This window comes from Lacerta agilis, chromosome 7 (assembly GCF_009819535.1).
Source record: "Lacerta agilis isolate rLacAgi1 chromosome 7, rLacAgi1.pri, whole genome shotgun sequence".
NCBI classification, from domain to species: Eukaryota; Metazoa; Chordata; class Lepidosauria; order Squamata; family Lacertidae; genus Lacerta; species Lacerta agilis.
In genome coordinates this window covers 41,215,730-41,236,348 of record NC_046318.1, presented here as the reverse complement: position 1 = coordinate 41,236,348, position 20,619 = coordinate 41,215,730, and the positions used below count along the sequence as shown (strand labels likewise).

Genomic DNA, 20,619 nt, shown 5'->3' with positions numbered 1-20,619 from the left:
GGTAATTTAAAAAAAACAACAACCAACCAACCAAGAGCGGCTCCGCGATTAGACCGGGAAGGCAAACAACGCTGCGAGGGAACGGGGACCGGCGGCTGGAAGCCCTTTGGCGCAGGCGCTGCAGGCCTTGAGTGGGGTCGGGGGTTCTTCAACTCGGCGGAAGGAGGTGATGGGGAGGACCTATGGATGGGGGGAACCGTTTCTTTTCCCAGCGCCCTATTCAGGGAACGCCCTAATTTAAGGCTCCTCTGATCCTTCGCCGGTGGGCTGGGGCTCTGCGAAGCCTCCCTCCTCCTAATGTGAGATGCTTGGAAATATTTCTCCTCTCTCTCTCTCCCTTTCCATTGGAAAGAAACCCTCCCTTAACCGCACCTTCTGGTCTCGGCGTGTTCAAGCGGGAACTTATTTATTGCTCTCGGGTAAAAGGCTGCCCAGGGCTGCAGCCTCAAGTCAAGGGACGAAAGTCCCCCCCCCCCCGGTTCTCTGCTTGCTTCCGTTCTCAGGAGGGGCGCAGTTCCCCTCGACCTACTGTGCCTAACCCAGGGTTAGGGTCAGTGGTGGAGGCGATGGGTGCAGGCTGCTCTGAGTGGCATCCCTGAGGGAGGTGACAAAAAATGAGTTTTTAAAAATAATTTTTAAAAATAGAAGCTCGCAAAACTTTTTAGTTCAGTCAACAAACGTAACGAAATGCGGCTGGGACTGGGTGCCACACCACGGGGGCCGGCACTTACCGCGGGGCCTGCAGCGTGCCCGAGCCACGCATCTCTCCTGGGAGTGAGGTGGTGGCTTGGGCACCTGCAGGCTGCGCACTGCCTGAAACAGCAGCATGGGATTTGTGTCTGCCCTCCACCTCTCCCTCAGCTGCCCTACAGCTGTGGGGGAGGCGGCAGAGAGGCTCCATGCAGCGTGCTCCGGCACAGGAGCAGCTAGCTAAGCCACTGGCGAGGATGGTGGGGAGTCCTCTCCCGCTGGGGCAGCTCGAGGCCCTTTCTCTCCTCGACAGGGCAGGACTTTCGCCCCCGAGATCCTCGTCGCCTTCCTGCCTTGTGGTAGATGGTGATCTATTTATTTGTAGTCCGCCTTTTCCCTTGACGGGATTCAAGGCGGCACACAGATAAAAAACCAATATAGACAGATGCCCAGCTTTTAAAATAATAGCCTTGATTGGACCTTCCCAGCTCTGTCGCTTACCAGGCAGTATCTTCACTTCCTCCAGCAGGCTTGCTGCTCTGCAGTTCGCCTACAACGATGAGTCGCAGCTCCAGTACCAACCTCCTCAGCTGCCGGCAGTCCATCCATCTTCTCAGGGTGCAGGATACCAACAAGGCGGTACCCAATACTCCTCTAACGTAAGAAAGATATGTAATTTCTCTTGTGGCGGGGTTTCATTCCTGAAAGACAAAAGGGGTCATGGGATTTGTTGTTGTTGTTGTTGTTGTCGTTCAGTCGTGTCTGACTCTTCGTGACCCCATGGACCAGAGCACACCTATCCTCCACTGCCTCCCGCAGTTTGGCCAAACTCATGCCAGTCGCTTCGAGAACACTGTCCAACCATCTCATCCTCTGTCTCATAATTGCTTTTTGAAAGTCGATCCCGTGTGAGATTGCCGAGAACCTAATTTCTGTGTTAGGAATCATTAGGGAAGGAACTGTTATGAGGGGGGGGGAACTGCTCTTTTTCCCTTATGGGGTACCCAAGAGCCCATATAGAGTCCTTTTCTAGGTTCTCTATTGGTAGGAGAAATAACAGAGGCCAACCAGAGAATATTGAGAAGCAAAACAGCTATTAAGCCTGATCTTTATTAAACTGTTACAACAGGGTCCTCACTCACCACAAGCAGGAAAGAGGAGACTTTTGAAATTACCCACCCTCAAACTCCAGACCACCCCCAGAAACATCATACATACATCACAGAAGGGGTGTAGCCCAGGACCATCTTACCCAATACATCATACATACATCACAGGGAGCGGTCTAAAACAGAATCCTGAGTGTGTTATCTCCTGTTACCTGATTGAATTATCTGGGGTTTGGCCACTCTTTTGTTATTATAACTACTTAATTCCCGAATCCAGGTCACACCTTAAATGTGCCCTTAAGGCAGGATTTGTGAGCACAGAGACAATAGGGAGGTTTTTTCCCATTTCCTTAGACCTTGCAGAGAAATATTTGGGGTCATTTTGGGAAAGAGAAAATGGTTTCAGGAATTTTCTGTGGGTTTCAGACATGTGGTTTACATATTTGTATGTGTTTGCTTGGTACATCTGTTATATATATAAGACCTTAAAATTCTTATAACAGAACAAAACAACAACAACAAACCTGCCAATGTCATAAGGCCTGTATGCAATTCTCTGCTGATCTGCACCTGGAATGCTGGGTGCACTTCTGATCCTCATACCTTAAAAAGACATTGTAGAGCTAGAAAAGGGCAAACATAGTGTTCAAAGTGGGGAGCAGCTATGTGGAAAGGCTGCATCAGGGCCTTTTTAAGCTTGGGGGAACGGCAAGTAAGCAGCCAGGGAAGAGCATGATGGAAGTATGATGAGTTTGATTGGGGATAGTGTTTCTTCCTCTTTAAATATTAGAGCCAGTGAATATGAATGCTGAGAGCTTCAGGGCAGACAAAAGGAAGTATTTCTTAACGTAGCACATAGTTAAATCATGGAATTCACTACCACATGCAGGGGGGCCCACCAACATGAATTATTTTAAAAGGGGGCTAGACAAATTTATGGAGGATAAAGCTATGCTGTACTTCTACTAGCAGAGGTGGTATACCTCTGAATACCAGTTGCTGGAAATGGCAAGTGGAAGAAGCAATGTTCCACTTAGATCTCATCCACAAACTTCTCATAGGCCACTGGTAACATCTTTCAGCAAGGTTTGTCCTACATTCTTAAAGTACACATTTTGAAAATTGGAGTCCTGTTGATGTCTGGTTTCTATTTTAATGAGATTAAAAATAGCACATTAAAAATAAGCATAAGTCACAGTAAAAGGTCTTTTTTAAGGGTAAGCAAGAGTAAAAACAATTAAGTGGATGCACATCGAACTTAATGTATGCAGCCTAACAACATCTGTATTGCAGTTTGATACTAATAGCTGGCAACTTAATTGAACAGAATTTGAAGGTAACTTATTTCACTATGATGTGTGCAAATCAATATTCTTTTCAAGACAAGAGAGGAGAACAACCTTTGGAAAGCAGAGTGTGGGGAAACGTGCATCAGTGACATCGGAAAGGAAAACAAGTTTCTTTGGCAAAAGGTAATAGAGCACACAGACAAAAACTCCTGAAAGGCCTACACTTGGCAGAATTTTTTGAAGAGAAATGGGCGTGAGGCTATTTAAGCCACAGCACCATTTAGAAGGCTGGAGCAGTGTAACTTTGTAGTGCTATTTCCAGCCAGGGTAAATGCTGCAACACTGTTACTTCCTATGCTTGGAAGTACAGTGGTACCTCGGGTTAAGAACTTACCGTATTTTTCGCTCCATAGGGCGCACCGGACCATAGGGCGCGCCTCATTTTTAGAGGAGGAAACTAGGGGAAAAAAATTCTGGTTTTCCTCCTCTAAAAGCCCTTTTTTTAGGATCAGCTCAAAGTTTTGCAGCTTTTTTGCAAAGGGAAAAACCTGTTTTTTTAGGATCAGCTAAAAGTTTTGCAGCTTTTTTTGCAAAGGGGGAAAAGCAAAGCTCCTTTTGCAGAGGGGGAAAAGCAAAGAGGAAAAGCCCCATTTTTATGGAGTTCAACTCACATTTCTGCAGCTTCTAAAGGAAAGGGAGCCTTTTCTACAGTTTCCAGACAGATAATCTAATCAGTCAATCACATGTTGCTGGGGAAACAAACAACCTCCCTCTGCAGCACATTCAACAATGGAGGCCTGGGCAAGGGGGCCGGGCTGAAAGGGAGCCGGGGACTCTTATCTCTCTCCCGATCTCTTGCTGATCAGCTGCTGAGCGGGGTCCTTTCAACACCCCCTTTTCTCTTTGTAAAATAAAAAGCATGATCCTCTTTTGGCCCCTGGGCAATTCAGCTCCAGGGACCACCATTCGCTCCATAAGACGCACAGATATATTCCCTTACTTTTTAGGAGGAAAAAAATTGCATCTTATGGAGCGAAAAATACGGTAATTCGTTCTGGAGGTCCGTTCTTAACCTGAAACTGTTCTTAACCTGAGGTACCACTTTAGCTAATGGGACCTGCTGCTGCTGCTGCTGCTGCACCACCGCGGCACAATTTCTTTTCTCATCCTGAAGCAAAGTGCTTAACCTGAGTTACTATTTCTGGGTTAGCAGAGTCTGTAACCTGAAGCGTCTAACCTGAGCTACCACTGTACCAGCTTAGAAGCTATACCTACCATTTGAATGTGGGAGAACTCTGGGTTGCTTTGTTTTTTCAAGCCAGATATAGAGTGGTTTAACACTTTTATTTGGCTAGAAAGAACATCAAGAAAACCTTAGGAAAAGGAAAAGCCCCACACTGCACTTTAATTTTCTGGTGGAATACTGTGGTGGAGCAAGTTGAATGACATTGTCAGCTGTGAGTCTGACTTATTCTTGTAACCTAACATTTGTGTCCAAGTAGTTAGTTATGTTTGCGTAGTAGCAGCTAACTTGAGATTAAAACAAAATAAAAAATTCTTTCCAGTAGCACCTTAGAGACAAACTAAGTTTGTTCTTGGTATGAGCTTTCGTGTGCATGCACACTTCTTCAGATGTCATTGAGATTGCCATCTTTGTTTCTAGGAGCAGTGGCCCTGGAAGCATACGAAATAGCCAGTATGGGGCATTCGGGAATATGGAAAAGATCAAGGATCCTAGGCCACTTCATGATAAAGCTTACGTCCAGCAATGTATCCGACAACTCTACGAAGTACTTTTAAACTTCTTATACTTGGTCTGGGGTTGGAAGATTTAGCTGATTTTAGTTGCCCCTGATGGATCCACCTTAGGAATCTAATTGTAAGATAAAAAGGGTAAAAAAATACCCTAAATAAATGAGCAGCTGGATTTTTTAAAGTGTTAAATACTTTGATACATTTATTTTTTAAAAAAAAATAAAGGTGCTTGGTGCTGTTAGAAGAGGCATTCCTTTCTTTTATACTGGTAGGGGGGAAATGCCTTTTCTAAGATGCCACCTTCTGAAAAAAGGATTTAAAAAAAACAACAATGTGCAAGACAGAAGTATTTTTGCTCATACAAGTATTTGTAGACAAATTAATTTAACTTGCATGGTTAGCTTTATTTGAGTGGTGGCCCTAATTTGGATTGTGTGGCTTCATGCGGCTCTGTCATGAAATCTAACATATATACACTATGTATAAGCTGCTCATAGATCTTTACTGTAATAAGAGGTATAATTTTTAAATAACTAAATGTGATAGAAATATAACTTTTCCTCCTCAGTTTCTTACTACACATGGATATGGTCCTACCATCTCTTTGAAGTCACTCCAGGCTCCATCTACTAAGGACTTTACGAAAATCTTCTCTTTTATTTATGGGCAATTTTGCCCTTCTTATGAGCTTCCCAGTTCTAAGTTTGAAGAAGAAATTCCAAAAATCTTTAAAGAGCTTGGGTAAGTACCAGGATAATATAGTATATGGACATTTTTGTCAGTATGAGAACATTGTCTATACTGCTAAAAACAGGAAACTGACCCGTGGGCCAAACTTCACCCACCAGATTGTTTAGGGGAAGCCACACCCAACCTCCCTATAGGAAAAATTTTGAGATTCCCTTACTGGAGGTCAATAATAAGATGATGATTGCATTTGCAAAGTAGCAACCCCAACTGTGGAAGTCACTACAAAGGATTCAAAGACAATACATGCATGCACATAGCATCGTAAAATCATTAAGCCCACCCCTTCATTACTATAGTTCAACACAGTCATAAAACATCATTTCAGCAACACTAATTAGCACTTTACACTTTTTGACATGCTGCCAGGTGAAGGCACCATCACACTCTGACCCTCAAATCGAGGGACGAACAGAAGTGCTTGAGTGTACAGCATGTGGTCTATCTCACTAACATAATAGCACAATTTAACCTGGTCTTGCTAGCTTTGATAACCTGTTATCTTTTGACACAGGCATAGTCAATATGCTATGTACAGTCAACTTAAATGGCCAAATTGTGGATTGTAAGAAATAACAACTGAACCTTGGGCAGAGCAATCCTAAATGGGGCTAGGGAGCAACTGAATGGTAGAGTCAAGTTGCTGCCACATCCCAAGCCCTGCTGCTTGTATTGGTATAGTGTGTTTGTGTGAGAGGCACAGATATGCAGTGCTGTCAAGTATCCCGTTTTCCCCGGGAATCTCCCTTATTTCAAGCAGTTTCCCGCTGCTATCCCTTATTTTTTATATCCCTTTAATTTCCCGTTTTTTTTAAGGAAGCAGCTCCTCTCCCTCCCCCTGCTGGCCAGGGACTGGGAAGACCTTGCCTCCTTGCAGCCTCAAAGCAAGCGGGAGCCATTTCCTGCACTTACAGGCATCGTAGCCCACGGGCAACGTTTCCAAAATACAGTAAGCCTACTGCGTGCGTTCACACCAGTGCCGCCCACTTTTGCTTCTGGCTCCGCCCACCACTGCCATGTGACTGTCCCCGGAATAGGTGAGGCTGCTGATCCCTTATTTTCAAATCCGAAACTTGACAGCTATGGATATGTGGTCTATCTCTTGCTGCAGTAGCACCAGGCTGGTGCACCTAAGGAGTCCTAATAGGGGACCTCTCGGCAGGAAGCAATCATGGATCCAACAGATCCTTAGCTGGGTCTGCTCCAGCCCCCTAATGCCCTGAATCAGAGCCCTACACTGGCTACCAGTGATGGGATCATTGCTAGCAGTAAATAGGTTCTCAACTGACTGCTTTTGGCAACCACAACAAGGTCTCTCAGGTGGCGGGATTTTGCAGACAAATACCTACACCATATCCTAATCTCTAGTGGGGTTTATGCATAATCAAAGTTGAGAAAAGAAATGCTTTTCATATCTGATTACACTTCCTAACCTTAATATTAAATAGCATATTTTTGTATCTTTTAAAAATCAAAATATTTTACACAACTTTCTAATATTTTCTGCTTTTGTTATAGATACCCTTTTGCATTGTCAAAAAGTGCTATGTGCACAGTGGGAGCACCGCATACGTGGCCTCAGATTGTAGGAGCTCTGATCTGGCTGACAGATTGTGTCAAGGTACCACAAAGCCATTGGAATAAGTCTCCAGTTACTTTTACAGGGTTTGCAAGTAAATGAAACATGGAAAGCTCGGGTTTACTTTTACTTTTTATTTTTTTTATAAACATGGAAACGCTAAACATTTTATATTGGTCAGGTAAACTCTTAGCCATTTTGGACTCACTGTTCTTCTGGCGATTTTGGCAGCCAGGTTCTTTGCAACTTTAGAGTTCTAGAACTACTTTGACTTTAGGTGATATAGAGAAGGCTCAGCCAAAGCAATAATATCTAGGTAATTTTAATACTGCATTTTCTTGGTTACATCTATTTTTGTAAATGTGGTATTGACAAGAGATTTGTACAGCTTCATTGCTGTTACTAAGGAAACCTACATACTCCTGTATAAATGTAAAGAAATCTACTTTGCACCTTTATTCATGAACTGCACTGGTCTACAGCAGCAGCTAGGTATCAGCTGTATTCTGTTGAATAGTACTAATTCATGCATGTTAATATATGATCTTCTGTGTCCTTTTCAGTTGTCCTTTTATTTGAAAGAAAACATGACATCATTTGATGAAGGTCAGACCATGGAAGGAGAGACTGAAGATGGAATTTTACATAACAAAGTATGTGATGTGAAATATCAGGAAATGCGCTATTTTTGCAAGAACACAAACAAGCAATGTTTTGGTCTAAAGGAAGAGCAACAGCTTCTCTCCCCGTCTCTCCTGATTTCCTCAACTCTGCCCAAAGAGTCTCTTCATCTGTGAGCCTACACATAGGCACAGAGTTTAGAACATTTTGAGAGAAACAGAAAATTTCTACTGAGGTCTACTAATCTCATGCTTTAATTCCTGTTAATAGGCAGGGATGAGTATCCATCTGAGAATTTTATAATTCCATTTGTTTCAACAGTGTAACATTGCCACCTCTTCTTTGCTCTCCCCACACACACAGTGGTGTATTTTCAAAATACAGTGGTGCAGAAGATTTGCACCAATTCCTAAAGCACCCCTGCCAGTGCAGTTAGGAGACAGAATCATGTACCTAATGTCCCTCAAAATACAAAAATAATTTTATTTGAAGTTCCATTAAAGCTCTAGCTAAAATGCAGCTGATTCCAGGAAACATAGAAATAAATAACTTGGTTGCTCATCTTGGATTATTTTATAGACTTGCTACATAATACAGTTCTGATTGGCCTCTGCTTCTTTAGTTAAAAATCCCTATAATGAAACTGACTTGCATAACTTTATTTGCAGCTTTTTTTAGACTACACTATAAAATGTTATGACCATTTTATGAGAGGAGGAGACAGCTTTGAAGAATTTGATGCTGAAATATACTCCAAATTAAGTAAGTAGTTTTCATTTAAAAACTAAATGCTAATCTTGTGGTTTCTTTAGCACTTTTCTGTAGTTAACAGATTTTTTAAAGATTGTTAACCCATAGTGAACTTGTTGAAATATAATCAATATTCATTTAGTTAAATGGAAGAATCGTATCTCAAAACCTTCTGACTGCCTAGCTTCCTTTTCTGTGAACCAAAGTACTTGTATCTGGCCTCTAGAAGTCATATGGATAAAATCAGTCCAATCCAGTCCAGGTATCTTTAGGAAGCCCTATCCCTGGTTAAAGTAATCATTGATTATAAAAAATAAACAATTTGTGCTTGATAAACTACAGTTCCTGCATTCTATCAGTCTTTTCTGACAGGCATGGGTTAGCTTTTAGGTCATTGGGGCATTCATTGGGGCATTCTAGCCGCGAACCCCTCAATGGAAAGTGTGACGGAGCCTGCACCTCCCCAGCTGAGCAGCCCCGATCCAGCTCCTGTTCCCATGGAAGCAGCAACGTTGCCTAGCAGAGCAGCCCAATCCTACTCCTATTTGCCTGCAAGCAGGAGTGGAGGCAGGGATCTCTCAGAAGTGGAGCAGGCGGGCGGCGTGGCGACATCCCTTGCCTGATTGCTTGCCGCCCCGGCCCAGCCTTCCCTCACTCAGCGCTGGGGACCGCAGGGCTGCATTCAAAATAAAAGCTGAAACTTCCCAGAAAACCACGAAGCCAACAAACTTGCAACTCGTGAAAAAGCAGCAACACAACAAATTGAAAAAAGCAAACCAACCGCAAATGAATCAAAATCACAAGAAAACATAAAACAACACTGACCCTGACCCTAACGCTAATTCTAATCCTTACCCTAACCCAGTCCTCCTCCCACCTCACCTACCCCTGGCATTGAAGCTACGGCACCAGGGCTACAGGCTTTGGATTTGCGCGCGAGCCCTCTTCTCCCACCCCCAGCACGGAAGCTATGGCCCTGCTGGGTTGACGGCACCCGTGCCCACAGAGAGGGCTCTCTGGCACACGTGACATAGGTTCGCCACCACTGCCTTATAGTGTTTCCGTTTATCTGGTAGTTTCCATTTCCCCTATCTGCCCAAACTATTCTAGCCTATAGCACCTTAGAGACCAACTGAGTTTGTTCCTGGTATGAGCTTTCGTGTGCATGCACACTTCTTCAGATACACTGAAACAGTGTATCTGAAGAAGTGTGCATGCACACGAAAGCTCATACCAGGAACAAACTCAGTTGGTCTCTAAGGTGCTACTAGAAAGAATTTTCGATTTTGTTTTGACTATGGCAGACCAACACGGCTACCCACCTGTAACTATTCTAGCCTCTGTTGAACTGTAATATCTTTAAAATGGTCCTAGACCTAGGACATGCTCTCAGACCCATGATGTAGCTTTTTTGCTAATTGTGTACCGACTGCCTGGATAATTGACTACCCTTTGTACACCACCTTGAGTTCAATGATGAAATAAAGGTGGAATGTAAATGTACTAAATAAAAATAAGTTCTAATTGAAACTTTTACTGTGTTCATCACACACAACTTGTATTTCATGTAAAAAAAAACGACAGTATTCCACACACAGAGCAGTTAGGGCAATCTATTCTGCAATGCAGCAACTTTATTCCTTTTGTGCATTGCATTGCAAAATAGCAGTGGCTTGTAGTAACATGTGCAGAAGCCAGTGTAAATTTGCTTCCTAATGTATTCTTTGTTCTGAGCTCCCTATTTTGGTATAATTGATGTGTTGAGTTACTAGCAGGTTATTTTGACTTTTTTCTTTTTCTTTCAGAGGATATGTTTAAGATAAATGAACATCATTTGGAGGGATTCGAAGCAGACCTAAAAAAGCTGAATGAGGAGATTGCAAAGCGTGAGAAGGAGAGAGAAAGTGAACCAGTGTGTAAATGGCTGTGGGAATAATATAAATACTATTTAAAATATCTTCCCCACATTTGTTTTATCTGTTATTCAGGATATGATTTCACTGCAGTATGTTAACTTATCTATTGTGGGCATTTGTTTTCTTTTTTTAAAGGACCGTTTAGTGAATCTACGTAAACTGAAATCATCTTTAAAGGCAGATGTTCAGAAATATAATGCGTACATGGCCAACCTGCAATCTCGCTCAAATGCTTTTAGTCAAAAATCAAAGAGTATTACGGAGGAGTTGGAGGCTGGTGGTAAGGACAAAACACTGCTCAACAGTAACTTGCTGTATAACTTATTTCATTGTCCCATCTAAGGTTTTCTAAAATAAAATATTGTGCATACCTCTGTATTGTAGTGAACTGTTTCCAAAGGAGAGATTTGGATAGAAATTATTTATTTTTGAACAACTGAGCTGGTAAACAAAGTCAAGTTAGTCATATGAAGATAATTTTTAGATCTAAAAATAAAGGTACCCTTAATGTATATAGGGCTAATTCCAAACTATAAGACAGGTTCTTTTTTGTGGTATTTCCCAAGTGCCAGGAAAAAAGACACATGTGTTAAATAGCATTGAGATTATCTATCTCTTCCCTTCTTAATTTTGCTAAGTTTCTCATTTCTTTTTTTGGAAATTATTTTTATTCATTTTATAAGATATAAAACATAAAACAAATACAAAAACAAAACACAACACGAACAACTCTTATATCAACATCACATTATTCCTTTAACATCTTGGGGTGACTTCCTCCGACCTCTCCTTTCTGGGTTTTAATTTCATTCTTTTTTTAGCAGTTCCATAAATTCAATTAAATTCATTATCATATTTAAATACTTAATAATTTACTATCTAATGTCAATTCTCCAAATCATAATTTAAATCATTTATACCCAACTTTATGCCAGAAACCTCTAATTGCTTCCCTAGGATTTCAAGAAATTTAAACATTACAATATTTTTTCATATAAATTTTAAATTTCCTCCAAACTTCCTGCACCATCTCCTCCCTCTGATGACGCAGTCTTACTTGTCAGCTCAGCAAGTTCCATAAAGTATTATCATTTTCATTTGCCATTCTTCAACTGTTGGTATCCTGGTACTTCCAGTTCTTTGCGAATAATAATCTTGCTGCTGTTGTGGCATACAGAAAGTATTGTCCTTTTTGGGGATTTCCTCCCCTATAATTCCCAAAAGAAAGGCTTCTGGTTTCTTTAAAAAGGTGTATTTTAACACCTTCATTTCATTATAAATCTTTTCCCAGAAGCCCTTTATTTTGGGGCACATCCACCACATGGAAGAAGATTCCTTCCTTATCTTTACACTTCCAACATTTATTATCTGATGTATGATACATTTTAGCAAGTTTTACCAGAGTTAAATACCATCTGTACATCATTTTCATCATATTTTCTCTCAAAACAGTGCAAGCAGTGAATTTTAAACCTGTCTTTCACAACCTTTCCCAATCTTTCAGCATTATATTGTGCCCCAAATCTTTAGCCCAGTCAATCATTACTGATTTCACTTGTTCGTCTTTCGTATGCCACTCCAACAATAAATTGTACATTCTGGAAAGATTCTTACTCCTAGAATCCTGTAATTCGTTCTCCAGTCTGGATTTTTCTGTCTGAAATCCTGTATTTTTACTATCTGCTCTAAACATTTCGTTGATCATATGGTTTTAACTTATATTTATTGTCTTCTTCCATCAATACATCACTGTACCTCAACCAGTTAGTTTCCATATTTAACTTTTTCCGGGCCTTAGCTTCCAACCACCTAGGTGTCTTGCTTGCTAACACAGCTTTAAATCTAGTTCAAACCTTAAACAATGCTTTTCTAATTGTATGATTCTTGAAACCTCTATGGGCCTTTACCTTATCATACCATAAGTATACATGCCAACCAAACAGATTGTCAAAGCCTTCCAGGTCTAGCAAATTGGTATTTTCCAACAAAAACCAATCTCTGAGCCAACAAAACGCTGCTGACTCAAAGTATAACTTCAATTCTGGCAAGGAGAAGCCACCTTTTTCTTTAACATCTGTTAATAATTTAAACTTGATCCTCAGTTTTTTCCCCGCCAGATAAACTTAGACAACACCTTTTGCCATTCCTGAAAACATTTAACATTCTCAATTATAGGCAGCGCTTTGAACATAAATAACATTTTTGGCAATAAATTCATCTTAACCATAGATATTCGGCCCAACAGAGATAACTTTAAATTTGACCATATTTCCAAATCTCTCTTGATTTCATTCCATAACTTTTCATAATTATCTTTATACAAATTCAGATTTTTTGATGTTAGATTCAAACGCAGATACTTCACCTTTTTAGCAAAGTTCAAACCAGTGATCTTCTCTAAATTAGCTATCTCATCTGTTGTGAGGTTCTTACACAAAACTTTGGTTTTACTCTTTTTCAATTTCAGTCCTGCAAACTGGCCAAATTCTTGTATCAAATCCAGTGCTTTGCTTGCACTGGATTCCGGATCTTGAAGTGTCAGTACCAGGTCATCTGCGAAGGCTTTTAATTTATACTGTTTTGACCCTACCATAATACCTTTTACCTCCTCACTCTGCCTAATCATGTTCAGGAGTACTTCCAGGACTGAAATAAACAACAGGGGGGAAAGCGGGCACCCTTGCCTGCTTCCTTTTTCAATTCTAAGTTCCTCTGAAACCACATTGTTAACTATAATTTTAGCTTTTTGCTCAGAATAAATTGCATCAATACCATTAAAAAAATTTCACCAACCTCCATATTAGACAGATTCATTTTTATAAAACTCCATGACACATTATCAAAGGCTTTCTCTGCATCAATGAACATTAAAATAGCTTTACAATTCTTTTTAGATTCTAGCATTTCCAAAATATCAACAACATTTCTCACACTATCTTTCATATGTCTTCCAGGAAGAAAACCTGCCTGGTCATTATTTATAAGTTATTTCAAAACTAACTTCAATCTTCTTGCCAGAATATTTGCAAATATTTTGTAATCCACATTCAATAAATATATTGGTCGGTAATTCTTCACCTGAGCTCTGTCTGTATCAGGTTTGGGGATCAGAGTAATAAGTGCATCATTCCAGGTCTCGGGCACCTGGCCCCCCCTTAATATTTTGTTGCACACATCCATCAAAGGTTGAATCAGCCAATCTTTCAATGTCTTATTTGGATGTTAAACCATCTGGTCCTGGAGCATTCCCGATTTCCATCTGGCTTATTGCTTATTTCTTTCAATAAGTTTCAGTTTGTGAAAAAACAGAATTCCACTTGAGAACTCAAGTTCCAAACACTCTGGAATGCAAACGAAGTTTTAAGATATTTAAAAGAAGTAGAAATGAGTACTGTGATCTGCGGCAACATGTTTATAACTGGTTCTGTTTTTAATTTTGTGTTCCTAACAAAGTTTTACATGTTCTTAACTTTAGCCATGGAAATGGAAGCCCTGAAACAAGAGAATGCTCAACTGAAGTACATTTGTGATAATCAGAAGCACTCAGTTGCAGATATTGAGAGGCTAAAGAGTGAAATAGGGGAGTTGCTGCAGACAGTCAATAAAAAAACCAAGGAACTGGAGACAGAGCAAAATCACTTGTGGAATGAGGAATTAAAATACGCTAGAGGAAAAGAAGAGGTATGTGAATCTACACTAAGGTTTTGCAATCATATATTCCGGCCACTCCCAAAGTCTGCTACTTTACGCTTTATAAACTGGATGAAATTGCAGAGCTTGAGTCTTGTGGTAAAAGAGTGATTGCTAGAATCCCAACAGTTTCTCAAGCAGCTGGAGCATGAAGTATAGCCACGATTTTGCTTTTAGTCTTTAACTTAAGCAATAGTAGTTGCAGTTCTGTTTGACTGACACTGGATCCTGTTTCAGCTACAACAGTGCATATTTTTGTTGAGTATTGGTGTAGCAAAACTGACTTGATAAACTGCTGCCCAGGTCACTATAGTCTAACAACTACTTAACTTTTCACTGAATCATACTCTGAAAGACAATATAGAAAGGGTATTTTTTCCATGTTGAAGCACAAAACAAATTTGAGCCAAAAAAGCACCAAATACTTTAGATTTTGTTTCCTTGCTCTTGTCAATTTATCAACTGCAGTGTTTTAAAGCTCTACCTCTTTTGTGTCCCCCCTCTCTCTTTAACAGATTGAAGCCCAATTGGCAGACTTCCATAGAGGGGCTCGAAAGCTAAAACTAATACCTTTAAATTCAGAGAACTCCTGCGGCCTTGATTTTGAGATTAAGTTTAAGCCAGATTCAGGGCTAAACTCTCTGGTCAAATACAGAGAACAAATTCATGTAAGTGTATGCTTATGTTTTGGTATAAATAGTCCTCTTGGGGGTGGGGTAGATTTTAACATTGCTTTCAAATGAAGAACACTTAGCAGAACTAACTTTTATCTCCTGTCTGGCAAGTTACCTGATTGCATTATGTGGGTTTTGGCTACTTGTGGACTTCCCATAGGCTCCTGGATGGCAACTGTTGGTAAAGAGGATGCTGGCTGTCCTTATAATAGAATGGATAATGAATCAGAATGTTAGTGTATTATCTTAAATTCATTAAAATATAACTAGGTCTTCCAAAGTTGTCACAGTGGGATAAGGATGCACGCAGTCAGGACTAATTTGGCCCCTTGGGAGTATCCTATCAGTTCATGGAAATGTCGCTTTCACTCAGTTTTCTGTTCTCTCTCTCCCCCCCCCCCCTTACAATATCTCTATAATCATTACAGGTCCCACTTAAGCACCTCATAAGCAATACTGAAGATGAAATTGAAAGTGCAATAAAGAGAAAAATTGGTCTAGAAGAGGCCTTAGAACAGGTGAGTGTCCAAATACTTTGGCTCCAACCGGAAGCCACTGCCCTTCAAAATTTTAACTGTCCCTAAAACAAAAAATATAAACTAAGTAGATTTGTGTTGGTGGTTAAGTACAGGTAGCTAGTTAGTAGTGGAGGGAATAGCTGAATGAATAGTGGAATGAAGAAAATACAGGGAAGTATTGATGCCTTAAATCCCTTTTCAGCTACACACTTCTCTGAACTATTGGCAGATGTAGCTCATGCATTTTCAAACTCTGTTCTGCATGTAGGCTAAGTAGTGAAGGTTTAGATTCTTGAGATGCCAAATCTGACAATATGATTGATTCTAAACTCATTCCCTGATCCTCTAAGGCAGCATGTTAGGAGTGTTCTGTCTGCCACCACTAGAAGTGTAGATGCCTAAGAAAAGGACTGGATACAGGGGCTACTTTGTTCCTTTCTTCTGCTATTGATATCTTTTTATTAAATGCACATTTTTAAAGGGAAGCACAATGGTAGCAGAGCAGAACAGCACTCTGAAAATGCTAAGAGAAGAAGGCCAAAAAATGGAGGATCATCATCAGCAAATAATGAAGGTAGGTAAATTGTTTCTAAACAGGTTTGAACACTTACAAAACAGTAATTTGTTTACTGGATTGCTAGTCTGCATCTTTTTATAAATATGTTCGTAAATAATTCCTTTAAAGTGATTACTTAGGACAATGAATGTTTGCTTTTATGAAATGATGTCTGAAAGTGGGAAGTGGTTGACTACTTCAATTGGCAGGCTTGTGAGACAAACTGCTTGTGAGGGATAGTGTGTCTGAATTTTCATGAAAGCTTGAGGATACACCACAAGAGTTCACAGCCTCCACCTGGAATCGGAGCTAATTATCTGCTGGTGAAGAAAAATATTCCCTATCCTAGAGCAATATTCCAGAATTGAAACAAGGCCACTATATATTATATTTATACCCCTCCTCCCAATTTCCTCTTTGAATAGATAGTGTCTATATACATGTTACAACCATGTCATTAACATATTCTGAAGTGATAATTCATATTGCAGAAAATTGAAGAAGAGGAAGAAAAAGGTATCCAAGAGCTGGAATCATTGGAAAAACATAAATATTTGCTTGAGGGTGGAGTCAATGAAGGTGTCAGTGAAGCTAAGAAAGAGCTACAAGAACTCGAATGCCAGTAAGTGGAATAGTCTATCAAGATGTAGATGTAGGATGTGTTTTAAAATATGCTAATGTATCTGAATTTTGTTTCTCTTCTGCAAGTGCTCAGTTATTTTTGAACAGTATCTATATTGAATGAATGCGCAAAAAATGACCACCAAATTTGGTATGCCTTAACCCATTAAAATCAATAAGCATACTTAACAGTTTTGGATTGCAGTCATGATGTATTTACTCCGCAGATACCAAGTGGTTATGAAAACAACATCGGAAGAGAAACGGAGAGTGCATAAAAATCTACAACTCTGCCTGGAACTGACATCTAGCCATCTTGTGTCTGTAACGGTAACTAATTCTACACTAGCTTAAACTATTATTTATTTTCATCAATCTGTGATTCCTTAAATGCTTATGCAGACATACCTCGGGTTACGGCCGCTTCAGGTTGTGTGATTTCAGGTTGCCCACCACGCTAAACCCGGAAGTAAAGGAACTGCTTACTTCTGGGTTTCAGTGCTTGCACATGCGCAGAAGCACTGAATTGCATCACACACAGACACAGCGGTGTGGGTTGTAAACGCTGCGGGTTGCAAACGCGCCTCCCACACGGATCACATTCGCAACCCGAGCGTCCACTGTACTTTCTTTAAGTGCTTATTTCTTCATGAGTGACCATACATAGCTTAATAAGCATGGGCTATAGCTCAGTAAGAGCGCATAAAGATGTGCAAGCAGAAAGCCCCAGGTTCAGTCCCTGCCTGGCATCTCCATGAGATAGTTCAGTGGTGGCGAACCTATGGCACGGGTGCCAGAGTGGGCACGCAGAGCCCTCTGTTGGCACGCACCATCACGCCAGCAGTGCCGTTGTTTGGAGTTTTCAAATTGGCCAGCAGCTTCCCCCCACACCTCCTTATGAGTAAACTGCTCCCACCTGGCCGGCAGCAGCTTAGAGGCAGTTTATCTCCCCAAAGCAGCTATATTCCTGCCTCCCCGCCCCCCGCCATTGGTGGGATTTTTTTACAGCCAGCAGGCTGTAGTTCATGTGATTGGTGGCTTTGTCAAGGGGTTTCGTTGATTGGTTGCTGCCTGCAATCCTTGAGACTATGTGTTGTTTCTGCTCCTTGTGCCATAGGAAGCATTTATAATTCGTGTGAGTGTTCTTCTCCCCCCCAAAAAACAACTGTGATCCAAGCCCCCCCCCCAAAGGTCTGCTAGTCTTGGCAACCCCCTCCCCCCAAAAAACTGGGCAATGCCCCCCCAAGCTCTATGTGTTGTTTCTGCTCCGCATTTATAATGTGTGTGAGTGTTTTTCTCCCCACCAAAAAAACTACTGTGATCCAACCCCCCCCCCCAAAAAAAACTCTGGCAATGTCGCCCAAAACTCTTATGTGTTGTTTCTGCTCCACGTGCCATAGGAAGCTTTTATAAGGCGTGTGAGTGTTTCCCCCCCCCCAAAAAAAAACAACTGTGTTCCAAGCCCCCCCTCAACAACTCAGGGCAGCCCCCCCCCACTCATTTTATTACGGTATATTAATTATTATCCCATATTAAATTGCCGTGTTGGCACTTTGCGATAAATTAGTAGGTTTTGGGTTGCAGTTTGGGCACTCGGTCTCCAAAAGGTTCGCCACCACTGAGATAGGTGATGAGAAAGCCCTCAGTTTAAGTCATTGGAGTGCTGCTACCAGTCAGAACAGATAGCACTGAGCTTAGATGGAGCAAGTGACCTTATTAGGTACCGTATATTCTGGCGTATAAGACGACTTTTTAACCCTGAAAAATCTTCTCCAAAGTCGGGGGTCGTCTTATACGGCGGATCAACACCCTCTCTCTGTCTCTCACCCTTGCAGAAACGCCCGGGTAGGGAGGAAAAGCCCACCCCCAGCACGACATGCCTTGCCTATGTGCGTGTGCGTGAGGCTTTCTCCTTCTCTCCCTCTCTCTCTGTCTCTCTCACCCTCGCAGCAACGCAGGGTAGGGTGGGGGGCACGCTCAGATCGATAACCCTCAAGCTGATCCTTCTTGCCTTTTAGTTCAGCCAGTGAAACTCTTACCCTGAAGCCTCCCCACACTTCGGCTCCTTCCCCCGCCCCCCTCCCTGCTGGCTGATCTCTGCCTCTCCGCTTCCAAGTCCATTCAATGCGCCTCTCTCTCTCTTTCACACTTCTGCAAACAAGGCACCACATACAAAAGGACAAGCCGCTTGCTCTCGCGCTTAATAGCCTCATTCCAAAAAGAAAAAAGCAGCACCTATTGCTCTCGAAACGCCAAAAATCCTGCACAAATTCCTGTCTTAATTTCTCTGCAAGTTCCCTCCTCCCTCCTTCCTTGCACGTGGTGGTGCAGAGAATACTCAAAAGTCTTCCCTTTGGTCCTCCACCACCCCACCCCCTCTGCTCCCAGCCCTTTCCCCCTTTCCGGAGCGAGATATGAGAGGCAGAGATGGAGGAAGTAGGATACAAGGACACTATTTCGCTTCACTGCTGTCCTCAGGTGAGTATATCCCAAACTCTATATTTTAACAGGAAAAGTTGGGGGTCGTCTTATACGCCTAGTCGTCTTGTACGCCAGAATATACGGTACATGGAAGCTTTCCAAATTCATGCAAATTGTGGGAAGATAAAATAATTTGGTACTTTCATATTATATTCCTGTTTCCATATATGTGTTGGAATTATGCCTGATAAAACACTACATATTATAGGTTAAGATTCATAGGTAGATGTATTTCTCTGGTGCCTTAGAAAGAAGGCAAGCAGCTGCATATACCTACATTGCAGGGGATTGGACTAGATGATCCTCAGGATGCCTTCCAACTCAATGATTCTATGGGATTACTAATTTATTAAAATCATGCTATGCTAGTTTCTCAAAAAAAATCCTGATCATACTGTATGATTTACTGCACCAGACTGGATGGGTATGTTTATTTGAATGCATAGCTAATTGAGGGCAACAAAATGCATTGGATTTATGCCTATGGTTACTGATCCAACAAATGATATACATGCAATAGCTTGTTTCTCTGTGTTGGTTTTCTTACCTGGGTCTGGACAAGAATTTCTAGCAAGATTATGAGACATATTCCCAACATAATGTTGATTATGCTGCTTCTCCACAATGTTTGCTTTGTTTATAAAAGATAAAAGATTGAGATTTCTCTTCTGCTGCTATGCCTTTCAAAAATACAGTTCTAAAATCTGACTTCTTATTTTTTTCTAGGCCTACCTGACTGAACAAAATGCAAAAGTGGATAGGGCATTTAGTAAACTGATGTCTGAAGATCCATTGGCAAACTTGAAAGAAATCCTAAATAGTTACAAAAAGAAGGTTGAGACTTTGTATGCCTCAGAAAAATGAGAGTGAAAACCTGTTTGAATATTTTACAAATAACATTATGCTATGCTTAACTTTACTTTATTTCCATATATTCCAATTTAGCATGTAAGTATTTCAAAGATGAGAAAGTGGTTTTTTAAAAAAAGCTGTGTTGATCCAGTACTGTGTTGTCACATCCTGTTAATATCCCTCACTTTGTTTAATGTCCTGACTTGAATGGGACTTAGCATCATGGATAGGCTTACACACTACACCTTTTCTAAGATGCTATCTGTCTCATTCACTTTTTGTAAATTGTTGCTGCCCTTCTTCAAAAAGACTCTTGCAGGCAAATGGTTTCATTTCTTATAACGGCATACCAAAATCAATATACAAAACAAACCGTAGATACAAAGACTGTTCTTATAACGGCTTATTTTTTGACACGTTTAACTATTTTCCTATTAATATTGGGTTAAGTAATTTCAAAAGACAATTAAGGGTTGGTCTAGTGAGCTATTTAGCACTATCTAAATTATCTGTTAAACTACTAATTTGTATAGTTCCCTGAAGAGTTTAATAACATATACATGTTTTGTTAAATTTTATACTTTTCATCATTTGTATTATCCTATTTTTGTATATTATTGTTGTGTGTTATCCATAGTTACCTTTATTAAATAGATGATGCTTGCTACCCTGTGCTATATGTTATGGTGGTTTTTAAAATATATGAATGATTTGCATCATGATGGCCACTCCCCTGTCCTCAAGAAGGTCACCAAAGTTTTTCAAGGTGAA

General features: G+C 40.9%; 1 protein-coding gene across 1 annotated transcript; it reads left to right on the top strand.

The window, feature by feature from the left end:
* Positions 1 to 66: 66 nt before the first annotated feature.
* Positions 67 to 19,969, top strand: NDC80 (NDC80 kinetochore complex component). The gene is made up of 17 exons (XM_033154983.1): positions 67 to 166; positions 1,220 to 1,349; positions 3,182 to 3,271; positions 4,752 to 4,878; positions 5,412 to 5,584; positions 7,109 to 7,211; positions 7,733 to 7,822; positions 8,459 to 8,552; positions 10,346 to 10,452; positions 10,592 to 10,736; positions 13,932 to 14,137; positions 14,662 to 14,814; positions 15,249 to 15,338; positions 15,820 to 15,912; positions 16,386 to 16,516; positions 16,743 to 16,845; positions 19,723 to 19,969. The coding sequence occupies exons 2-17, from the start codon at positions 1,249 to 1,251 to the stop codon at positions 19,858 to 19,860; spliced, it is 1,944 nt and encodes a 647-aa protein (XP_033010874.1). The 5' UTR covers positions 67 to 166; positions 1,220 to 1,248; the 3' UTR covers positions 19,861 to 19,969.
* The last annotated feature ends 650 nt before the right edge of the window (positions 19,970 to 20,619 follow it).

Coding starts and splice junctions, on each gene's coding strand:
- NDC80 (XM_033154983.1), top strand. CDS start 1,249: ATGAGTCGCAGCTCCAGTACCAACCTCCTCAGCTGCCGGCAGTCCATC. Junction 7,212..7,732: donor GGCTGACAGATTGTGTCAAG/GTACCACAAAGC, acceptor TGTCCTTTTCAG/TTGTCCTTTTATTTGAAAGA. Junction 8,553..10,345: donor TGAAATATACTCCAAATTAA/GTAAGTAGTTTT, acceptor TTTTTCTTTCAG/AGGATATGTTTAAGATAAAT.